Source organism: Acinonyx jubatus, chromosome A2, assembly GCF_027475565.1.
Source record: "Acinonyx jubatus isolate Ajub_Pintada_27869175 chromosome A2, VMU_Ajub_asm_v1.0, whole genome shotgun sequence".
NCBI lineage: Eukaryota > Metazoa > Chordata > Mammalia > Carnivora > Felidae > Acinonyx > Acinonyx jubatus.
Window position 1 is genome coordinate 110,882,101 of NC_069383.1, and position 24,123 is coordinate 110,906,223.

A 24,123-nucleotide genomic window follows, 5' to 3' on the forward strand; every position below is an offset into this window, starting at 1 on the left:
CTAAGTCACATGCATGAGAACCCATGTCAGGCTCTGCTTCTGGGGGTCTCCGTGAAAGACAGTTTGTAACTCCCACATTCCTCGCCATGGTTGTGTATCTTGTACGACTGGGATGCTGTCGGAATCTGCTAGGATTGACATACTGTGGCCTCCTGCGCTACCTGGACAGTAGGGGGATCCTTGCAAGGGGCAAAATCCCCACTGTCTACCACTTAGAGAAGAGGTGGGTCCTAACCCAGGAGACCAGGACTTTCAGGAGGTGACCCCGGGCAGGAGGGAGCAGGAATTCCCACCTCCTCTGGGCCTCCGTCCTTTGGGTGTGGACAAGAGAAGCCCGAGGCCCAGGAGGGTCCGAAGGGATAGAGAGGAACCAGGGAGTCCACTGATGCCAACGGGGAATGACTCTGGACCTGCCGTGGACCAGAGACACCCTGCTGTCAGGTCCTACCTTCTGGTTTTCCTGGAGAAGTTGGGGGTCTAGCTTCAGTGCAAAGTCTTCTTTTTTTTTTTTTAAATGTTTATTTATTTTGAGAGAGACAGACAGACAGACAGAGAATCCCAAGCAGGCTCCACGCTCAGTGTAGAGCCCAACGTGGGGCTCAATCTCACGACTATGAGATCATGACCTGAGCTGAAACCAAGAGTCAGACGCTCAACCAACCGAGCCACCCAGGTTCCCCCAAAGTGTTCTGGTTTTAAATGTTATCATTAAGTTCATTATACATTAATGACACTGAAATGTTATAACATCAGCAACTAATTTCAAAAGCACACACGGGCCCCCGAACGTGGACGGTGAGCAGACGGCTGGTTTGTGACCCTCTCTGGCTGGACTTGCGGGGGGCGGGGCGGGGGGGGGGGCGCAGGGGGCAGCTGTGTGGGCCGAGCTTCTGGAAGGAGCAGGGCCAGGTGGTCCTGATGACTCACATGTTTGTAACTGGTGAGTCTACAAGTGTCTTGTGTGTTTATTTCCCTTCTGTCCATCCCCAGGTGCTTGAAAGTCCCATTGTTTTCATATAGCTGTCTCTTGTGTAAAAAGAGAGAACCCCCTGTAAATATTTAAAAAGTTTTGAAGCCATACCAGCACCAACCTGGGCTTTTCTTTCTGTCTGGGGTTTCCTGGTAAAAATGTGGGGTGCCCAGTTAAATTGGAATTTCAGATAGACGATGAATAAGATAGGACATACTTGTGCTAAACAATTACGCGTTGCTTATCTGAAGTTCCACTGTGACTGCATGTCTCATGCTTTTATTTGCTGGCTTTGGCAAGCCTGCTCTTGTCGAGACCAGAAGGATCAGAGAACGGGCGAAAGGAAGCATTTCCTTATCTTGTGATTTGACGCTGTATAGAGCCAGACCCCGCTTTTGATAACGGCCCTGGCGATGAATCGGTGTCTCCCAGGGCCATCTGGGGGACACCAGGGTGGCCTGGCCGGCCCAGACCATTCTCATCTGGGCCTGCTGTGGATGGGAGCTGTAGGAGGTGCTGCAGAGATGTGTGTTTGAGTTTGGGAGCAGCAGCAGTGAGGGCAGCAGAGAGAGGAGCTTGCAGACAGAGCGAGGGAGGGTAGCTGAGGTTTGACGAGCACCCAGGGCACCTCTGACTCCGCTGTGCCAGGGACTTCCCTTCCTGATGCTGCCAGCCCCTGGAACCCTGCGAGGGGTGGTGAGAGAGCAGGCATGTCTCCACACAGTGCGCTTAGCCACCTGTCTTGGGGGATGCTCCCTGGGAAGGGATCCTTCCTGAGTGTGCACCCACCCCCACCCGTGAGAACCTGACCCAGGCTACATCAGAATGCCCACTGGCCCCATCCACAGCAGGTGTCTGATCAACAAAGACGGAAGCTGTGGCAGCCCAGACCGTGACTGCAGGCCCCCCCCACCCCCGCCGCTGGTCCTGCCTGGAGGCCGCTCTGGGATCTCCAGTTTAGGGAGTCAAAGAGTCACCCCCCCCCTGAGCGGGACACACTCCCGGATGTGAGTGTCGGTGGCTTCCTGGCCTTCAGTCCCCCCTACACACCCACTGTGGCTCTTCATTGTAGAGAGTGGCAAACGGAAACAGAAGAGACCCGAAAGGACACCAGACACCCATCACCTAGATCTCACGGTTGTGAACATTTTGCCATTTTGCTTTTGACCTTTGTTCATGCTGAAATATATTAGGGCATATTACAGACACAATGACCAAATTAAGTATTAATAAAAAAGGTGAAGTATTCATCTTTTTTTTTAAATTTTTTTTTAATGTTTATTTTTGAGACAGAGACAAAGCATGAACGGGGGAGGGTCAGAGAGAGGGAGACACAGAATCCGAACCAGGCTCCAGGCTCTGAGCTGTCAGCACAGGGCCGACGCGGGGCTCGAACCCACGGACCGTGAGATCATGACCTGGGCCGAAGCTGACCGCTTAACCGACTGAGCCACCCAGGCACCCTGAAGTATTCATCTTTAAAAAATGCCAGCGTGTGCCAGCCATCACAGCTCACAGAATGATGGGCTGCTCCTTACTCTGTCCTTGCAACCCCTCAAGTAGATGAAATGTCTTTCTCATCTGGTTAGTTCACACCTGGGGCCAGTCAGGACCCCACACAAATTGGGCTGCTCTATCTCAGGTCTGTTTCCTCTCTCTGCTTTTCCTATGTGCCGAACAGGCGGGGGACATTTGTCCTGTGGGGTGTCCCCCGTCTGGATCATCTGCTTTTCATTGCTTAGATCCCAGTGGTTCTGGTTACCTGTCCCTGCATCACCAGCGACCCCGACCCTTGGCAGAGGAAAGCAACAACAACAGCAGCATGGAATTTGCTCAGGAATTCAGGCTGCCTTGGCCCTTTATTCAGCTCCACATGGCATCAGTTGGGGACATTAGTGGTGTTCACCTGGCCTCTGGGCTGATGGGGGGCATCCAGAGTGGACTCACACGCCCAGTGCTGTGACCAGGAGGGATGGATCTTGGGCTCATGCGGTCTCGCTGGCAGGGTGGTCACACCTCTTCCCTGGTGGCCCAGTGCCCTCAGAGACCCAGGTGGAAGCTGCCGGGCCTCATCCACGCGGCCCTGCATCCCCACTGCCATTCCCCTATGGGAGGACTTGGGGTTCTGAGTCTCATTGGTGTTCCCAGGCCCATCCCTCAACCAGTCACAGTGAAGAGGGGATAAGCTTTGTGGATTTGGCTGAGTGTGGTCATGGGACCGTGCCCCACCCTGGAGCTGGGTGCAGGAAGGACCCCCCACTGAACCCTCCCTGAGGCTGGTGGGGTTCCTGCTTGTAGAGGGGGCCCAGTTAGGACGTGGGATTCTTTTTGTTTATTCAGCTAGACCTCAGGCACTAATAGTTAAGTTAATTATACTCCTCAATAATAACACACTATTATCTTGGTCTCTGCAGGGTCCTGCTTTTATTTTATTGGTTGGTTTATTCCCATTATCTTTGCTCCCCACGCCATTCCATTTCCCCACTATGGCAGACATCCAGTTCTGCTCAGTGCGTTTCTGTTTGCCTGTGTTTTGCAAATGGTGTGTTTTACCTTGGGCGGGTGTATTTTTACTCCGCATGAACGGTGTCGGGCTGGCTTGTGCTTTTTCTTACCTTTTCCATTTAGTGTTCTGTTTTTAAGGTCCATCCTTGTTGCTCTGTGCACACCAAATCATTGACTTAGGGTTCTGTAGGGTCTTTGTGGGTGTGTGTCTGTCAGGGTCCTAGCCGGAAATGGGGTGGGGGTGGGGCTCACACGGTTTACCAGAGGAGTGGTTAATGAGGAGACCTAGAGCAGAGGTGTGGGCAGGGTTGGGGCAGTTCTTGGAGTCATGGCTGTGGGTGGGGAGTCCTTGGAGCCCTGGGCCTGCAGGGGTAGGGGAGAGGCAGCTCTCAGAACCCAGCAGGGTCACCCAACTGGAGTTGTGACCAAACCCCTGCCCTGGAGGGAAGAAGGGAGGGAGATGGGGAATAGATTCCCCGCTCTCTCTCTCCTTCCCTCTGGCTGCTGTTGAAGGATGCAGGAACCTCCAGTCTGAAGAGGTCAGCCTCCCAGGTGCAGAGCAGGGTGGATAAGGGTAGGGGAGTGGATCTAGGGACAGGTAACTGGCACAGTGGCCCGCACCTGCTGTGGTATCCCCACCGACCACGGGATGAATACCCGGTGACGACCGTGGGCCTGTGGACCTGCTGCAGATTTCTTTGGATAGTTTGCTGGCGGCAGAACTCTGCAAGCCCGCAGTGCGTGCCCATGTGGGCCTGAAGGCATGTAGGTCACTCTCCAGGGTGTCTGCTCCAGTGGTCACTTAGGCCAACTAGCATTATAATAATAACAATTTTCTTGTTACTAATGTGCAAACACTTGCCAGCTTTGCCAGTCTGATCTGTGAGAGTTTTGCTCTGCATTTGCCTGGCCCTTAATAAGTTCCCACCTTGGGAGTGTGTGACCCAGCCTGCAGGCACTGGGCAGCCTGGCTCTAGGCTCTTTGTTTGTGACCACAGTCTGGCTGCTGGGGCTCCCCCCTGCAGGGAGGTCAGGCTCCCTTTCTCAGCCCCTCCTCTTGTGGCTCTTCTTTTTAGATTGGAGGGAGGGGGTGTCAGCAGAAGCCAGACATTAAGGGGGCCACTTGCTGTGGGGGCCGTGGGAAAACAGCAGCTGGAGTCTCCAGGAGGGACATGTTTGAATCTGAGAACCAGCAGTGTGGAGATTGTGGCCTCCTACTTCTCACCTGTGTGTTTCCAGCCCTGCTTGCCTATCTCCAGGGACAGGGAGCTCACCCCTTCCCCTAGCAGCTTGGTCCATCCTTGAACGGAGGAAAGCTTTTCACCTGTGGACCCTTCTCAAAGGTGGGCACGCAACCTTCAGACGGCACCAGGAGGCTCTGAGCAGCGTGTAGAGGGCCCCAGGCTTCCATTCTCTCAGCTGGAGATCATAGAATGACCGTGAGGTTTCCAGTTTAGGGGCAGACCTTGGGGGACCTTGAATTCAAGCACACCCAACCACATGTATGTGAGTGATGAGGCCACGGAGACTATAGGAGCCCATACCCTGTGTGACATCTGAGGGTGGCCAGGGCTTGGTGGTTTTCAGGAAGAGTCAGAAACCTGGATTTCCTTTTTTCCCCATCCCTTCCCTCCCCGCCCCTTCCCTTCCCTTCCCTTCCCTTCCCACCTGAATTTTCACATGAACATTTCTAATTTGTAAATGCTGGTATAACTAATTTAAAACCGAAAACCCACTGTGTGGGACAAACAAAACACACTTTCGGCTAACCAGCACCTGTGGGCCCCCTGCTGTGACCTAAGGTGTGATGGAGCTCTTCACTATATACAAATGGCTCAGAGAGGGCGAGGGCCTTGCTCAGGGTTGCACAGCAAATGAGAACACAAAGTCAGGGCCTGATGTTCTTTATGGTTCCCCTGGGCCTGGGGTGGGAGTGATGGGCGACCCCAAGATCTGGAATCACCTAGGTGTGGGCAGAATGTGACGCTTGGGGGGATCAAGGGCCAGGGCACCCAGGGGGCCGAGAGGAACTAGGGGACCAGCTCGTGGGAGAAAGTGAGGTGGGGTGGGTGGAGTGTGGCAGGGCTGGCTGGGACCAAAGTTCCTCTGGGAGAAGGTCTGGGAGAAGCCTGCCAGCCAGTGGTGGGAATGTTTGCCCCTGGGGGATGTGTTGTTTGTGTGATTGGGGTAGAGGTGGGAAGAGGGTTTTAGTCTTGGTCTGCGAAGATTTCCTTCCTTAAATGACACTGTTGACAGTGGACTCAAGGGCCGCTTTGGGGCCTTTGTGCCCCACCATCTTCAGGTAGAGGGCCATCCCCCTGGTCAGTGGGGATCACAGGCCCCGGGTCTTCCCATGGCCCATTCCTAGTCGCACGTTATGGAGCCACCCGCCTTCTGAGATGGCTTCTCAGCTCGGGTCAGGGGTGGGGATGTCTGTCGGTGTCTTTGCCATCTTTTGGGCTTTCCTTGGGCTTCTCAAACTTGGCATGGCTCAAACTGGGCTGCATCCCCCCCAACCAGGCCCTCCTTTGACAGCTTTCTCTGCCTCAGGAAGCCATAGCTCCATCCTTCCAGGGGCTCAGACCAAAACCTTGGCTCGTCCCAGACTCCTCTCCTGTCACACCCCATCCAGTCCATCAGCATACCTTGTCAGTTCTACCTTCTCAGTAATTCCCCTTTCCATCATCCTCTCTTGCTTCCCCTCCCTTGCCACCCTGGCCATCTCATGCCCTCTCCCTGGTCTCCCTGCTCCTGTCTAGCTCCCCTGTTCTCAACACAGCAGCCAGGTGAATTCCTTTAAGTAAAGAGTCCCATCACATGGCTCCAGACTCCAATCCAAGGCTTCCAGAAGCACTGCTTGATCTGACTGTTGTTCCCACATCATCCTTGCTCATTTGCCGAGGTGTGGTGGCCCTCTGCTGTTCCTCATCTCCCCCCTGCTGGTCCTGCCTCGGGCCCTTTGCGCTTCCTATTTGGCCAGCTGACATACAGATATGCCTTTACCTCCAGAGATATTCACATGGCCGTCTCCTTTGATTCATGCCTCAGCTGAAATGGCACTTCCTTGGAAAAGCCTTGCCTGACCACCCCTGTTAAAATAGGCTTTCCCACAGCCCAGTGACTTCCTGTCACATTTCCTTGCTTTCTGTCATTCATTTCTCCATTGTGCTTCTTACGGCCGGGCATTCAGTAATCTGCCAAATTGCTGTGGGTTTATTGCCTGCCTCCCCACACCAGAGTGTCTGCATGGGCAGAACGGCCGTGAAGCCGTCTTATGAAGCCATAACGCAGCACCAGTTCTGGTTGACTGGTCAGCAGAGGCAGACCTTCTTGTCCCGCCGTGCTGGGTGCTGCTGAGTTGCTGTCACTGTCCCCTTGACCCTTGAACTCCAGTCCCGCCCGCCCGCTCTGCCTGGGCGCAGCCAGGCGGCGGGCAGCACGAGGCTGCGTCTTCTAGAAACAGTGGTGGCTCTGCTCTCTGCTTCCTCTCTCCTCCCATCAGAAACTTCGAAGAAGTTATTATTATATATTTTTAGGTTTGCAATGACAAACACTTAAAATACTAGAGATGTCACTTTATTGTGTATTTCTTCCCCTTCCTGTTTTTAGAAAGCCAGCCGGTTTTAGCAAAGTGACTGCAAACAATAGCTTAGGTCGCTGCGGTGGGTGGAGAAGGAGCCCGTGTCTGGGAGTGAGGGCAGGGTCAGGGCGGTTCCCACCCGGATGGCAGATCTGCCCTTGCCAGAGCAGGGAAGCGTCGACAGGGCTTGGGGCCACAGTGTGTTGGGGTCAGCTGCTCTCAGGTCACACGGCTTCGCAGAGAAAGGGCTGAGTGGAGTTGGGGAGGGCGGGGAGCGTGACGGGCATATCCTAGGGCAGATGGGAGGTGAGGCTGGAGGTGGGGGAGTGCCAGGGAAATGAGGAGAAGAGGGCAGAGGGTAGAGAGCTGTTCTGGAGGCGAGTGGACAGGTCTTGTGGGGGTGGGTGGTGTGAAGGACAGAATTTTTGGGGATAATTCTGGGAATGGTGGTGACATTTGCTGAGGCAGCTGAGGACATTGGCAGGAACCTCTCCTATGGCTAAGCTTGTAGTCCAAGGAGGTCTGTTGGGGGGTGTTCCTGAGCCCTGGGGTCTGAGGGCTGCAGTCGGGGTGGGGTGGCTTGGCTGGCTGGGGGGGGGGGGGGGGGCTTGTTCCTGCTCAGCGTCTGTCTGACCACATCCTCTGGCTGGCAGCCCAAGCCGCTGGGTGGATGGCTGCAGAACAGAAATCTTTTGGGTGGTCGTGTGTGTGTGTGTGTGTGTGTGTGTGTGTGTGTGTGTATGTGACTGTGGGCAGGAGGCTCCCTCTCAGGAGGCATATGTCAGGTGAGGGCGGGGGGGGTCAGCGGCCCTGATTTGGGGCCGTGTTGGTGACAGGACGTCAGCACCTGTGGTGCCTGAGCGACTGTGGATGCCCCCGTCTGTGCGTCTGAGCAGTCGCGACCGGGAGCGTGTGCGTGGGTGAGCCGTGTTCCAGGGGCGCACACGCCTGCATGAAGGTGGCTGACGCTCCGTCCACCTGTGTGCTGACGGGTGTTCCTTCTGCTCCCCCCAGGGTTCATCCTGAGGCGGCATCTGGACTGGCCGTGGGACCATGGCGCTGCTCTGGGAGCCCGCAGGAGCTTGGCTGGCGCTGGCCGTGGCCCTGGCCCTGGGCCTGAGCGCCGGCACGGCGGCCCCGAGGCAGGACTGCACGGGTGTCGAGTGCCCGCCGCTGGAGAACTGCATCGAGGAGGCCCTGGAGCCGGGCGCCTGCTGTGCTACCTGTGTGCAGCGGGGCTGTGCCTGTGAAGGCTACCAGTACTACGACTGCCTGCAGGGGGGCTTTGTGCGTGGCCGGGTGCCTGCCGGCCAGTCCTACTTCGTGGACTTCGGCAGCACCGAGTGCACCTGTCCGCCTGGTGGTGGCAAGATCAGCTGCCAGTTCATGCTGTGCCCGGAGCTGCCCCCCAACTGCATCGAGGCTGTGCTGGTGGCCGACAGTTGCCCGCAGTGCGGCCAGGTGGGCTGCATCCACGGCGGTCGCAAGTATGCTGCTGGCCACACGGTCCACCTCCCGCCCTGCCGGGCCTGCCACTGTCCCGACAGCGGGGGTGAGCTCATCTGCTACCAGCTCCCCGGTTGCCATGGAGGTGCCGCTGCTACCGGGAACTTCTCGGATGCTGAGGAGGGTGACCCCGAGAGGCACTACGAGGACCCCTACAGCTATGACCAGGAGGTGGGCGAGGCGGAAGCTGCAGCAGCCCTGGCGGGAGAGCTCCAGGCGGGCCCAGGGGGCCCAGCCGCTCTGGGAGGTGGCAGTCAGCCGTCCTCCGCCATCCAGGCCACCCCCTGGCCGGCCGCCCTCCCTAGGCCCACGGCGGCTGCTGCCCTGGGTCCCCCGGCCCCCGTGCAAGCCAAAGCCAGGAGAGTGACGGAGGACAGCCACGGGGCAGGGCAGGGGCAGACAGAGGAGCTGACCTTCAGGGAGCAGCCAGCCGCAGGTGGCCCCGGGGAGCTGGATGGCCGGCCCACTGAAGGCCCAGCTGGGCCTGGTCTCCCTGCCCAGGAGGACAAGGCAGAGGCTAGGGTGGGGCCTGAAGAGAACCTCATCCCGGAAGCCCAGGTCACTCCCCGCGGGGCCGGGCAAGAGGGAGCTGGGCCCATTCCGGTGTCAAGCACAGCCAGCGTCCCCCCGACGCAGTCCACACTGAGCTCTCCCGAGGGCACGACGAAGCCCAGTACCCACACCATCCTGACGACATCTCCTCGTGAGGCAGCCTGGGTCCCACTTACCCAGGAAGTGCCCAGGCAGCCGCCGGTGCTGCTCCATTCTCGGCCAGAGGAGGACACGGATCCCAACTCTGTCCATTCTGTCCCCAGAGGTAACCCTGAAGGTAAGACTCTCTTCTAGTTCCTCCAGGAGCACTCAGCCCAGGGATGGGCAGCCTTAGGGCCCCTTCAGTGCCCCAGGTCCCTGCACATTTGCCTGGGGCAGGGGAAGCTGAGTCTGTGGGGCCAGGCTAGAGGCAGCCAGCCCAGCCCCCACACTACGGGGCCGGGGACTCTAACATGATGGAGCTTTCTCCCTGGCTTTGCTCCCGGGGATGGGGTGGGTAGGTAGGGGTGAGGTCCCCATTGCGGTAGGCGCTGGGGTGCCTCTAGGGCTGTGCTTGAGGGCTTCTTAGGCATACCTTACCAGGGCTGGAAGGTTCCTGAGGAGGGTTCTAACTCAGGGACAGGTGGGGCCCAGTGGGGTCCACAGGTGCCCTGGCAGGAAGTGGGGAGTTTTGCAGACACAGCTAATTGCTCACATCCTCCCTGACAGTAGCCTCAGGGCAGGGCTGTGTTCTCTGTCCCGCCATGGCAGCAGAAGGGATGTGGCCTCTTGGGGCCCCTTGTGAGAACCCGGTACCAGGTCCCCACCCCTTTCGGCCAGGGGTCCTGTCTACACACCTGTCATTCTCGTCCCTGCTCCGCTCAGCACTCTGCTCTAGCTCCCACCTACTCAGAGTAGAAGCCAGAACTCACTCTCGGGCCACGGGCTCGGCACAGTCTGGAGTGTGACCTCCTGGACCACCTCTCCGTCACCTTTGTCTTAGTCTCTTCTGGCTGCTCTTAACAGAAATGCTACAGACTAGGGGGCTTAAACAACAAGTATTTGTTTCTCACGGTTCTGGAGGCTGGGAAGGCCGAGATCAAGGTGCCGGCAGACCTGGTGTCTGGTGAGAGCCTGCTTCCCGGTTTGCAGCTGGCTGTCTGCTCGTTATGTCTTTGCCTGGCTGATGAGGGTATATCTCACCTGAGATACACGAGAGAAGGGGCGCGTTTTCTTGCATCTCTTACAAAGGCACTAATCCCATCCTGAGGGCTCTACCCTCATGGCCTAATTATGTCCCCAGGGATCCATCTCCATATACCATCCCCATTAGGGTTTTAACATATGAATTTGTGGCTGGGGCTTAAACACTCAGTCCCTATGGGTCTCTCCCCCTCACCCACTCTGCACTGGCTTCCTACCCCCTGTCAGGTAACTTCTAGCCCCAGGGCCTTTGCACTTGCTCCCCCCTCTTGAAATGTTCTCCCAGGTGTCCATCTGGCTCATTCCTTCCTTCTTGTAAGCTCTCTTTTTCAAGGTCACCTCCCCGGAGAGGCCTTCTCTGACCAGTTAAAAGAGCACCCCACCTTTCTCTTACCCTGCTTGAATTTCTCCTAGAAATACCTGGCATTATAGTATATAGTTTCTTTAATGTTGTCTCCCCTAGTGGAATGTTAGTACCACGAGTGAAGGGACCGCATCTATCATTTCCTCTGCTATGCCTGAGGGCCTCCAGCAGGGCCTGCAACACCGTTGGTGCTATGTAAACATAAGGTGAATAAAAGGGAATGGGTGGGGGCTTTCTGGCCACCCCCTGTCACCCTCTCTCACCCTAGCTCCCCTTCCATCCCACAAACACCTTATACTGACACATTCCCTCTCTTCCACCCATTTGCTCACACTGTTCCCAGCCAGCTCAGGCAGCACCTCCTCCAGGAAGCTTTTCCCTGAATCTTTATGCCTTGTCTGATCCCCTCACCACCACCCCTCCCTGGCTCCCTGGCTCACCTCTGAGGGTACCCTAGGCGGGTGTCTGATGGTCTAGAGATCCCTCCCCATAGCTGAGAGTCTGCGTCTCGTTCAATCCCTATTGTGTTCTGTGTAAATGTTCCTTATAAGCCTTCTTGAGGCATCCACTGTGAACAGGCCCTGGTGGGCCCTGGGGAGGCAGAAATGGACCGCTATGGTCCATGTCCGTAGGCTGGGGGCTGTGAGGGAGGGATGCCTGGGTGGTGTCTGGGAAGGTTTCTTGGAGCGGGGGGGCACGAGGGGGCCTCCCTCTCGCTCTCCCCCTGTCTCTCTTCCTCTCGAGCGAGAGGGAGAGGGAGAGAGAGAGAGGAGAGGGATCTGGGATTTCTGCAGCATTCCCGGACGCCCACCCTGCTGCCCACAGCTCTCAAGTCCTGCGGCTCTGGTCGGACATAGACTGTGCACAGCTTGTGCCTCTGCGGCGAGGGGGTGATGCCGCAGGCTTCCGCTGACCTGCAGTCAGTCTCCCCAGCCAGATGGCTCTCCTTTCAGCCCGGTCATGGCGAGTAGGGCACAGAACTTACCCTTGCCGAGCACCTCCCAGGTGCCAGGCCCCGTTGCCGTGGCTGGATCCTTCCCACACGCCGGGGAGGTGGGCTCTTCTTGAGCACCAAGCACGTGCGGGTCAGAGAGGAGTGGCTCCAGGTCCCACAGGGGGAGTTGATGGGCCAGACCCAGGGCAGTGGGCTTCAGGGGGGCTCCTCCTCACCCAGCCCTGAGCCTGCAGGATGTGGGGAGCCTGTGTGGGGTGGGGTGGGGTGGGGTGGGGTGGGGGCTGTAATGAAGTACATGTGTAGCCGGGGAGAGCTTGCAGGCCTGGCTGGAGCATGGTACATGCAGTGTGTTTGGGTTGTAGCCTCCGCCCCCACCCCTGCCTCTTGCTCCAGAGGCCTCTCTGTGGTTCTGGGCCTTTGGAATCTTGGAGACTTTCTTTGTTCTGAGGAGCCCTAGTTTTTTTTTTTTTTTTTTTTTTTTCTCTGCCTTGAGCTTTCTCAGATGGATTTTGGGGTGTGGCCTTTGGGGAGGGCTGCTTGGGGGCAGCAGCCCCTGATTGGGTGTCCCTTATCCCATCTGAGGGCTGTCCTGGCAGAGGGCCCAGCACATGGAAAGCCCAGAGAGAGTCATCAGGGCATGGACAGGCGGCTGCACTTTTTGGTGTGCAAGAAAAGGAAGGTGTGGGACGCTGGGAGCTGGGGGAGCTTGGCCCTGGCCAGATAAACAAGGACCGGACTGCCTCCCACCACCCCATCCGTCTTTCCTCCTCGTCTCACCCAGTGTTCCCACCGCCACCCACCAATCCATGCACTCTGCTCCACTACCTGTACAACTTAGGCAGGCGGCTCGCCGTTTCCGGTCTCATTTTCTCCGTCTGTAAGCAGGAAAGTCCCTGCTTCATGGGGATGTCTTGAGGTTTCAGGGAGCTGATGCGTGCCCAGTGCTCAGCATGGAGCTCAGCGCTTGCTGAGTAGTTAAAACTGTTAGCCGTGGTTCTTCCCCCTTTCTTCTCCAATCTACAGATGTTTTTGGAGCACGCTGTCTGTGCCAGGGGTGTGCCAGCGAACAAGGCTGGCACAGCCTCTTCCCTTCCGAGGTCTGATGGCGGAGATGGGTATTAAATGGATAAGCACACACACAGATTTCTTCGTGGCCGCAACTGAGGACACACAGCTCATGGGTGGGGGTCAGGTGCCCGACTGAGCATCCTTTGGGAAGTGGGGACGTTAGAGGCCCCTGGCTGCTGCTGTGGGGAGAGAGGACTGGGGCATCCCAAGTGATGGAGGGGCCTTCAGTGGGGAGAAGCTGGGGAGGTAGCTTTGCCCTGCTCACCAGTGGGACTGGCTGAGAGGCAGGCCGTGGGGCCGGAAATGACCCCCAGCCATGTTGCCATGGCAGCCCTGGGGCCAGGAGAAGGAAGTTTCCAGCCATTGCCCCAGGCCCTGCTGGGGTGGGGGTCTCGTCTTTGAGGCGGAGCCGTGCCAGGGATCCCGGCTGCCTCTGAGCATGTCCAGATGTGGTCTAATGGAAGCCACATGCCTGGCTCTCTGGGCCGGGGAGAAGGGGTCTGATGTCTGTTGTCACTCAGGGGGCTTTGTGAGAGTGCCTTCCCCTTCTGCCACTGGGCTGGCATGATGGAGGGAGCCAGGGACTTCTCCCCACTGCCCTTCTGGGCCCCAAGGGGCAGGGTGGCCCTCAGGAAGTCGGAGTTTCCCCCTCCTGGGAAAAGGCTCCAGCCAAACCCCTGTGGGCCCCCAGACCACGTCGCAGGAAAGGGGCCCCTTACTCAGGACCCTCATGTAATCAGATTCTGCAGGGCAGGCATCCTTGGATGCTTTGACATTCCAGTTAACAGAGAAACTGTAAACTCAAATAACTGTATTAATTGCACACCCCTTGTAGTGTTTGTGACTTGTGCCAGCACCGTCGTGAGAACTCTGTGATAATTAACCCCTTTAATACTCACTGCCGCCCCCTTAGGTCACAGCAGAGGCATCAGGCAGCTCGTCTGAGGACACACATGCAGGGAATGTTGGATCCAGGGTTCCCTTGCGTTTCTTCTTGTCTTCATCCCTGTCATTTCTGAGTGCCTGGTGTGTCCATGGGCTGTGGCAGATGCTGAATGGACAGTGTAGAACAAAACCCAGCACCATCCTTGCTCCTGGGGAGCTTACGGATTAGTGGGAGAGATGACCCAGTGACATTCTGAGCCATGACTAGGGCTGAGGAAGGAGGTGGGTGTGCTCTGTGAGTCTGTCTCGGGGGATCTGACTTCTCCTGGGGATCAGGGAAGGCTTCCTGGGGGAAGTAATATTTGAGCACGAGGGCTTGTTGAGTGGCCAGTAGGTGGCAAGCAGAGAGAAGAGAGTGCTTCAAGCCGAGGACGCAGCACGTGCAAAGGCCCTGTAGCTGGAGGGAGTGAAATCGATGGAAAGGAGGCTGTGTGGCTGGGATGAAGCTGGGGAGGGGTAGGGGACCGTGATGGTATTGATCCTCAGGATGAAGATTTGGGTCTTTGTCCCAAGAGCAGTGGGGAGCCATTGAAGGTGTAAGGCAGGAGGTGGTATGATCTTATTTGTGCAGTGCAGCACTCCCTCTGGGTGCTGGAAGGAGGGACACAGGACAATCACTGGGCCTTCCCTATGTCTGTGGGTTTCCAGTTGCCCCCTCCTACCTCCTGCCCAGAATCACCAGGCCGTGACTCTAGGAAAGGGACTTGCCTAGACTCTTCCTGTTCCCCAGAGGATCCTCACAGACCCTCCCCTCTCTTCTCGTCTTGGCCTGCGGGAGATTTAAATTTGTGTGGGGCCTGAGGGAACCTGGTTGGGATTCTGGACCCCTGAGCCCAGGTCGCATGCAACAGAATTACCTCCTGCAAGAGCTCCAGGCTCCTGGAGCAGGCTGGGGACGGAGTCGCCCTGTGGGGGCTGTGACCCTACTCAGCAGCAGAGCCCGGCCGGGAGAGCTCACAAGAGGGCCCGGCCAGCCCTTCCTGTCCTTACTCCAAACCACAGGGCCTTGAAATGGGGTGTCTGACTGCTAGGGCCATGTGGGGCCTACCGTGAGCGACAGGATGGGCAGACAAGGGTTCCCCCCCCCCCCCCCCCGCTACAGACCCTGCACGTCCGCCGTCAGTCCTCAGTCTGAAGCCCACCACTGACTTGTTGTGTGATCTGGGGCCTGGGACATCTGGGACGTCACCCCCTCTGAGCCCCATTTTCCTTGTTGACAGAATGGCACGGTTGCACGGGCCCGAGGCTGTGGTGAGGACCAAGGCGTTAGGAGCAAGGCCTGCGTGGAGTGAGGACGTGGGCCGGTGTTGCCCACGCGTCTCCCTGCTGTGCTGTCAAAATGGCGCACGCCCCTCCCCTCGGTCCGCCCATTACCTTCTTTCTGCAGAGCACTTGTGTAAGCAGTGGAATTTTGTTGGGAATAGGTTGAAATGGGAAGGTTTCATGTAAATTTCAGCTCTAGGGCTTTCCTTGAACATTGGCAGCTGTGGGCACACCAGGCCTGTGTGCCCCAGGCGGGCTGTCGGGGGAGCTGGGAGGGGGCTGCCCGCCCTGCAGACTGGGTGCGCGCTCTGTGCTTGGCTGGACCAGCGCTGCCCGGTTCTATCCCCGGCCTGGCCCTGGTTGGCAGTGGGGTCGGGTCCTGTGCTGGGGGCACCTGTGAGAGCAGAGACTTTCTTCCCGTGGTCTGTGTGGCCATTCTGTTTCACGGAAGAGAAACTAAGAGGGGATGGGGGCTTTTCTGGAGGTGTCGGTAGAGCTGGGCAGGGGGCTGCAGTCTCCCAGTGTGGGGGGTGGGTGGGTTCCTGGCTCCCACGGGGCACCTGGAGACACAGTGGGTCTGAGTGGCCTTAGCTGGGCCCTCCCTGTATTTGCCTGTCCCACAGCATATAGCACTTGGAGGAAATGGGTGCATTTCATGGCCACTCCCCATAGTTAGGATCACAGGCCAAGGCTAGGCCTGTAGTGGGTTTCTTTGTTTTAATTTTTAAAACTATGTTCCTTCCCTCCCTCCCTCCCTCCCTTCCTTCCTCCTTCCCTCCCTCCATCCCTCTCTCCTTTCCTTTCTTTCTTTCCTTCCTTCCTTCTTCCCTCCCTCCCTCTCTCCCTCCCTCCCTCTCTCCCTCCCTTTCTCCTTTCCTTTTTCTGTATTCCTTCCTTCCTTCCTTCCTTCCTTCCATCTTTCTTTCTTTCTTTCTTTCTTTCTTTCTTTCTTTCTTTCTTTCTTTCTTTCAGAACAGCTTTATTGAGATATAATCATGCACCATAAAGTCCCCTCTTTAAGAGTGTACAATTCAGTAGTTTTTATCAGAGTTGTGCAGACATCATCAGACTCCACTTTTAGAACATTTTCATCACTCCCAAAAGAAACCCCACACCCAGTAGCAGCCCCTTCTCATTTCCTCCTTCTCTCAGCCCCCCGCAACCACCAAGCTACTTTCTGTCTGTGGATTCGCACATTCTGGACATTCCTGGATGCAGAATCATACAATATGTGGTCTTCGGGGGACTGTCTTCTGTCACTTAGCATAATTCTTTCAAGGTTCATCCGTATTGCAGCAAGCGTTGTACTTTGTTCCTTTTTGTGACTGAATAACATTCTGTGGTGTGGATTAGTGTGTTTTTCATCCATTCATCCCCTGACAGACATTGTGTTTCCACCTCTCAGCTATTAGGGGCACACTGCTGCTCTCGATGCCCACGTACGTACTTTTGTGCGGACAGCTGCTTCTGGTTCTCTCGGTAGAATTGCTGGGTCATGTGGTGACGGCATGTTTACTCATCACATGAACCGCCAGACCGCTCTCCACGGCAGCCCCACCATTTTACATTCCCGCCAACAATGCGTGAGGGTTCCAACTTCTCCGCATCCTCGCCAACACTTGTTATTGTCTGTCCTTTTGAGTACAGTCATCCCACCGGCTGGGAATGGTACCTGCAGTTTTGATTTGCAGTGTTTCTGATGCCTGATGATGTTGACCATCTTTTCATGAGCTCACTTCAGAAAATTCTAGAAAACACAGACCACACAGCACACATTCCATTAGCCGCTGAAGCGATGGCGTCATCACAATGTCATGTTGTCTCTGGAAAGCTCTGCTGTATACTCGTGGGACAAAGAGCATGAAGAAGGCAAGTGATGTAGTGTTGTTATGAAAATAATGCTGCCTCAGGGATTCCTGGGAAGGCCTTGGGAGCCCTCCAGGGCCTGGGACCACACTTGAGAACCACTGGTCAGTATGCAAACACTAACATATCATGCACACCGTTCTGCCCTGTGCTTTTTTGCCATTAACAACACATCTTGGAGTTCTTCCTTGTCAGTATGTGGAGAGTTCCCTTACCAGCCTGTGTTCCAGCTTTACTTTCCAGTCCCTCCTGATGGATGTTCAGCTTGTTTCCAGCCTTTTGCCATTGAAAAGAATGCTCTAGCGGTTCCCCGGGTGGCTCTGTCACTTAGGTATCTGACTCTTGATTTTGGCTCAGGTCATGATCTCACGGTTCATGAGATGGAACCCCAAGTCGGGCTCTGTGCTGACAGTGTGGAGCCTGCTTGGGATTCTCTCTCTCTCTCCCTCTCTCTCTCTCTCTCTCTCTGTCAAAAAAAAAAAAAGGCAATGCTCTAGTGAATATCTTTATGCTATGCCATGGTGTGGAGCGCTGGGTCATTGTGCATTTCTTTACATATTTTAGATATTTTTTGTAACATTATTGAAGTATAATCAATAGAACCTGTCAGAAGCACACAGTGCATTAATACGTCTTCACAAATGAACACACTCATGTGACAGGCACTCAGATCATAAAGCATCATGCGACAAGCCAGGTCACCCCCTCAGTGCACGTCCCGGGGACCCGCTGCCCTGACTTCTAACAGCAGACATGAATTTTCTGCTCTCAGACTTTTATAAATGGGACCATATAGTCTGTTCTCTGTTGTGTCTGGCTCCTGTTGGGTCAGCACAGCCTTTCCGGGGTTCCCTGGGTTACGTGTGCTCTAGCTGGTCCTTCTGATTGCTGAGGGGTGCTCCGCTGTATGTGTGGACCCCAGTCCCGTTGTTCATTGTCCTGTCAAGGGGTGTTGGGGCTGTTTCAAGTCTGACCATTAGGAAGAGTATTACCATGTAACTGCCCGAGCCAGTCTTTTCATGACTGCTCGCACACACCCCTTTTGGGAGGTGTTGGCTCCTGTGTGCTCCTCTTTAGAAAACACAGGATGCGTACTTAACAACCTTGGTAGATGTCGGCTCAACCTCCTTTGAAAAGGTTGCCACGTTTTGCTCATACCTGTAATACAGGAGAATGCGTTTTCCCGTTTCTTTATTCCACAAATAGTTACCGAGTGCCTCCTGCATGGCTTCGGGTGCTGGGGACACAGCACAGTGATCAGAATATGGGTGGACCTCCCATCTCCCTCACAGAGCTCCCACTCCGTGGCGGGCTTGGAGGGGGACACACAGTCATAGGAGTATGGAAGATCTGTGTTAGATGGTGCAAGGCGCTAAGGAGAAAATGAAGCAGGTGCTCTAAAATGTTCTCAACTTGGCCAGCCTGGGAGGTGGAAGATGGCATGTGGGGTGGGGTGGATTTAGTGTACATGAGGGTTTTGTGCTCCCCCACCCATCCCGCCTTGGCCTAGAGCTCCTCGGCAAGTCTGGCCAACCCCGTGTGGGGGTGCCAGCTGGTCTTTCTGCCCCTCTCAGCACACCAGCGCCAGCCCTTCCTTCTGGGGACATACCTTGGTCGCGCTATGAACGATCTATCGCCATAGTAGTGTGAGGGGCAACCAACCGCACAATCAACGTTCATTTTTGCTCCCAAGTCCACGGGGCCGCCAGGAGTGACTGATGTCAGCTGGGCTCATGCTTGTGAGTGTCTGTGGTCGGCTGGCAGCTCCGTGGGGACTGGCTGGTCTGGGACAGCCTCCGCCTGGGTGTCCCGTCTCCTCTCTCTGCACTCTGTGCCTTTCAAGCGGGTTAGCCCTGGCTTGTTCTCGCCCCAGAAACGGGGCTCCGGGAGAAAGACTAGAAGCAGGCAAGGATTCTTGGGCCTAGGTTCAGAACTAGCAGACCTGTTTCGTTTGCCACGTTTTGTTGCCAGCCGGTCATGAGGCCAGCCCAGGTTCAAGGGCCGTGAGGTCACGTTGCGCAGGGTGTGCATAAAGGAAGGGAGGAGAATTGGGGCTTTCAGTGCAGTGAATCTACCCCGGGTGCTGCCCTGGGTGCCCCATGTACCTCATTTCACTTAGTCCCAAACGACTTTACAGTGAGTCCCTTCCCACAACGGGGGAAATGTTTGTGTGGCCCGTGGCCCAGCAGCAAGTGGCAGACCCAGGTCTGAACCCGGGATCGTCAATGCTTAAGGCATGTCTGGATTTCCTGCTTGCCTCCTTAGGTAGGCCTGGTACAAAGCTCCCCGGGTTCGAGCTGGCTCTGCCCCTCCCTAGACTGTGCAACCTTAGGCAAATTGCGTTATTGCTCGGGCCTCAGTTTTCTCATCTGTAAAATGGGCTTTCCTGAGGGCTGCCTCCTACAGCTGTGTTCTCAGTTGGCAGAAGGCTGGTGTTGGGCTGGGGCCTGTTGCATAGGAGGGCTCTATTCACAGCTGGTGTCCTGTGTGCTGATTCCAGCCCCAGGATCTCTGTCAGGAGGACAACAGCTTTTGTGCTCTGGGCTGCTTCCTGTTTATCTACTGAACCTGAGACAGTAGATGCGGCTGTCCTGAGGCTGAACCAAGCCCTTTGGCCTCCTGTACCCTGAGCCTCCCAGAATCCTGGGTGCCTTGCTGAACTGGAGCTGAGGAGTCTGTGTTCAGGGCTTCCCTGAGGGCGGTGTCAGTATCTTCTGCCTGCCAGCATCTCCTCCAAGCCCCCGCTAGGATTTTTTGTGGCCTCTGGGTCCTTTGTCCTGCAGCATCTGGGGCTTTGAGGGGGAGGCCTCTGCAGACTGAGGTCAGCATCGTGTGGGCTGGAGTTCTCCTGGGCCCTCCTTGTCCACTCCGGGAGTCCCATACTGGGAAAATGGGCTTGGGGCCCGTCGTATCAGAGATGAGCCAGCTTGGTCCTCAGAGGGTGAATCTTTGGGTGTGAATCCTGCCTCTGCCACTGTGGCTGTGTGACCTCAGGTAGTTGACTCTCCCTCTCTGGGCCTCAGTTTCTGCATCCGCAAGATGGGGGAGCCATCTTACTGGCCCAGGATTACTGAGAGGAGTAGGAGAGGGGATGTCAGCCCCCACGGGGCAGCTGCTTAGGACTGAGTTGCCGTCTTTCCCGGGTCAGAGGGCCCCTGCTCTCTGGGGGTGGGGGTGCGGGTGCGGACTTGTGTTTTTGTTTACGTGAATAGATGTGTGTGTCTTTTCTGGTGGCTGGCAGTTGTTCCCGCTGGTGAAAAAGCAACGAGGCCAGGCCTAGTGGGGTTGGGTGGGGGGCGTTCACTCCCTGCTCCCCACCCCTGCGCTGTCACTCCAGCTGCCTCCAGATGTGCAGGGCTCCTCCCGGCTGTTCCCTCCCCACCCTGCACTTCTGTTTCAGCACCTGCCAACTGAGTCAGCGAACGCCCCGTCCCTGAGGTCTTTGCTTCAGTGGTGCAGCCTGACGGTGAGGCCGACAGCCCAGAGATGGGGAGGGGCTGCTCTCTGTGAGTCTCCACCATCACAGGTTGGCCTGTGTGTGGGAGCCTTCGTTCCATGGCTGCTGCCGTGCTGGTCACGGGATGTGTACCGGGGTGCTAAGCCTTGTGACGCCCCTGTCACGAGAGGTGGGGTAACTGAGGTGTAGAGAGGTTAGGCAGTTGTCCACGGCCACTGAGGGCAATGAAGCAGACGTTTGCCACCACGGACTCTCAGCCCTTTGCCCTGACTGCCTCCTCAGGTTTGCCTAGTTGCCCGGCACGAGTATGTAGTTCTTGTCAGCAGACCAGGGCTCCAGGACTGCCCTGTGTCACAGGCCCGCAAGGGGCACACAGGGTCCAAGCGGTGTGTGTGCCCTTGGCCCTCGGAACCCTTCCTGGATAGAGTTTGGGATTCCGGGGTTCTCTGGGATCCATGTCGGGGAGGGTGGAAGAGGCTGAGGAACACAGTCTGGCTGCAGGGAGCCACCTGCCTGGGTACAGAGAGCACCCAGCCCCTGAGAGGGGTGGGGTGGGGTGGGGGAGAGTGAGAGAACCTGTCTTGTTGAGCCCGCAGCCTCCACCCTCTCATCTGTCCCAGTCACTCACTCAGCACGTTTACGGGCCACGTGCTCTGAGCCAGGGATCCGGTGGGAACCGAAAAGGAGAACACCCCCCAGCCCCACCCTGGGGTGCATGTACCTGCTATAATGAGCAGACCTTTGGAAGCAAAGCCAGATGCTTGAGGTGAGGCAGCTGGAAGGCAAGAGCCGCCAGCTGATGGGGTCCCGTGGGGGCCGTGGGACCGGAAGGCACCTGGAATGCAGCTGCTCTCCAGCTCCGATTGTTGCCCTGGGGCAGGGGAGGTCCAGCGTGGCCCCTAAGTTTGGGTTGTCCAAAAGAAGCCAGGGACCTGGAATTTTATATGAAGGCTCCCAATTTGTAAATGTTGCCAACGAATTCACATTCATTAAAGCCCCGGTGAAGCGTGCAGTGGTCCGGTTTGCCACAATTTAGACCCACAGAGCACCACCTTCCCTACCCCTTCCCACCCCTAATTACACAGCTAGGACACAGAGGCCGGAGGTGGATGAGGGGTGAGTTCAGGGGATGGGTTCAGGGGATGGGCCCCGAAATCCCGACTCCCAGCCCAGCGTGCTTTCCTCCCAGGCCTCCCTGCCTGGCAGAGTCAAAGCCCAGGAAACCAGTGACACACTCGAAGGGCCACTGGAGAGAGTGAAGAGGCCACATGCACAGTGAGGGTGGGGTTAGGAGACCAGCAGGGCCCGTGCCAGCATTGGCATCTCTCACACCCAGGCCTGAAGGGGAACCTAGCAAGAGCTGAGGTCCTAAAGGAGCTGTGGTCTTCTGGAGAGGTGGCCACGCCTGCCTGGGGACCCGTGCTGCAGCCCCTCCAGGCCAGCCTCTGTCCGCGAAGAGCGGGGCCAAGGGCAGATCCAGGACAGATGGGGACAGGCAGCAGGTTTGGTGGAGGATGGATATATAGGTGTGGCCGGGGAGGGGTCAGGATCTCTCCAAGATGCCACACCTCCCAGGTATGGTTTGGGGGATGTGCTTCCTGAGAGGAGTGACCCCAAATCTGCGGGCAAGGGCTACTCACAGTCTCGTTCTGGAGGCGTGGGAGACAGTTGCTGACACTCCGGTAGAGACATTGCCTTGACAGTGGGTGTGTGAGTCTGGAGTGCCAGGCCGAGATCTGGGCCAGAGGTGGGAACCCGGCTAGAGAATGGCTGGGTTTCTGTCTCTTCCCCATCAAGTTTGCCCCACTTGGCAGGTAGGCAGTGCGTGGGTGGTGGGTAAGCACCCAAAGAAGGACCCTTGATTCCCTGTCACCCCATGGCCCCTGAAACCTGGATGCAGGAACAGAGAGGCCAAGGGTCTTGCCTGAGGGTGCTCAGTCAGTGGAGGGAAGAACGGGGCTCTGGGTGGCTTCTCTGGCGTCCTAGCTCTCTGCTCCCACTGACACCCAGATGTGGCCCTCAGTGTAGACTGTGGGGTTGTCAGCCCACCTCTCCTGGGCTCCTGGGATGGGCTCATTGCTCTGCTGAGTACTGAGTCGCCAGTCCCTTGCAGGCTGCAGGGGACAGAAGATGGAGGTACGTGGGGGGTGGGGGAGAGATCCGGTAAAGATCTAGGTGGAGTCAGGGCTTGGTGGGGCTGTAGTCCCAAATATGTCAGTTAAGAGAAATGTAAAGTTGCTGGGCAGAGTCACTGGGAATTTGGTTCTGGAAGGGCCCCAGCCTGGCCCTGTGGTATCCCCCCTGGGAATGCTGGGAGCCTGAGATCACAGGTCCGCAGCCCCTCTGCCTCTTCTGGTGACTGAGCCCGGGGCACCCACTGCCTTTTCTCCAGGCAAGATTTCCACGTCCGCACCGCCACCTGGGGCTTTGCAGGAAACCTTGGTGACACCCTGCTTCCTGTTTGCCTCTAAGAGGAGGAAAAAAAAAAAAAAACTGACCCGATTTTTTATGCGATATTTTAATTTTTGTAATTTTTCAACCCATCACTATTTATTAAGGTAAAAATAAACGTTTACCTTGCTCTTATGGAAAAAAAAAACTGGCCTGGGGAAACCAAAATTGCTTATAGTTAAACCTCTCTTACTAAACTATATATGTGTGGTACGTATGGACGGGTAATTAAATCGAACTATCCAGAAAGACCAGTGAAATAGAATTCAGTCCTTTGTAAGATTCAGGTATAGAACAAAATGCCGTCCCGAGAACCAGAATTTCATCAGACTCCTCCGTGAGCAGAAGTCCATAGAGTGTCTTAAGTAGCAGCAGGTTTCTTAAACTCATAACGAAGGAGATGTAATTCACAGTGCTTTTTGAGGAGGAACAGAACACGTCCCGGGAGTCTTGAAGTTCTGGAAGGTCCACACACTTGGTCTGAGGTTGGAGTGATATTGGAAGGCTGCACTTGGGTGGGGGCTGGGAGAGGCTTCCTCCAGGAGCACAGTGAGTGAGGGGTCTCGCCCTTGGGTCTGGTGCCTCTGTGAGCTTCAGCAGGCCATGGACATGGCCGGGAGCCTGGGGTGATCCTGAGCGGAAGGAGGGATAGCTCGTCTCGTGTTTTACATGAAGGCCAGCAGTTGGTGAAGGACCGTAATGGGCATCCGCCCTGGGACACGTGTACTGTTTCAGAAGGCTCTTTGCCATGTTCTAATTCTGGCGTGATCGTCCAATGACTGGTTCATTCTTAGAATGTGAGCTGCCCACTCCTGTGTCCCAGCATATGGACCTTTGTCTTGTCCCTGTTCTGGGAAAGTTATTTTCTCAGAAGATGGGGCTGGTCCCATTCAGCTTTTCAGAGTTTGCCTCAAGGTTCTCTATGTCTGGTGACTCTTTCTAGGGTGGCATCCGATAAAAATGATGCCACTTCCTTATACTCCCTTTGTTTGTTTGTTTGTTTTAATTTTATTTATTTTGAGGGAGGGGCAGAGAGGGTGAGGGAGAGAGAGAGAGAGAGAGAGAGAGAATCCAAGCAGGCTCCATGCTGTCAGCGCAGAGCCTGATGTAGGGCTCGAACTCACAGACCGTGGGACCATAACCTGAGCCAAAATCAAGAGTTGGCGGCTCAACCGACCTAGCCACCCAGATGCCCCTGCATACTCCCTTTGAACAGAACTAAGCTTGTCAAACGTTTTTGCACTGTTCTTGATCAGGAAAGCCTGTTCTTCTGTGCAAGCTACTTTTCTTTTATTGCACAGAGTTGACTTTTCATCAACCGTAAATGCCTCAGCGAAAATGGCCAGTTAAAATGCAGAAGGCAGGCACACACCCCATCCCACCATCTGCTCCCTGGAAAGCCGTGGAGGGTAGGGCCTGTCCGTGGGTCATCCTGCTGCTCAGATACCACCTCCCAAAG

At 56.1% G+C, this 24,123-nt stretch overlaps 1 protein-coding gene across 4 annotated transcripts in view; it reads left to right on the forward strand.

Moving 5' to 3' along the window:
• The first annotated feature begins 8,076 nt into the window (after positions 1-8,076).
• The window catches only part of FBLN2 (fibulin 2), a 61,567-nt gene continuing 45,520 nt past the window's right edge, over positions 8,077-24,123 (forward strand). For all 4 annotated transcript variants that reach the window (XM_027042738.2, XM_027042739.2, XM_027042740.2 and 1 more), the window contains exon 1: positions 8,077-9,390. In XM_027042738.2, coding sequence (XP_026898539.2) covers positions 8,109-9,390 — 1,282 coding nt within the window. In that variant the 5' untranslated portion in view covers positions 8,077-8,108. The remainder of the gene's footprint in view (positions 9,391-24,123) is intronic.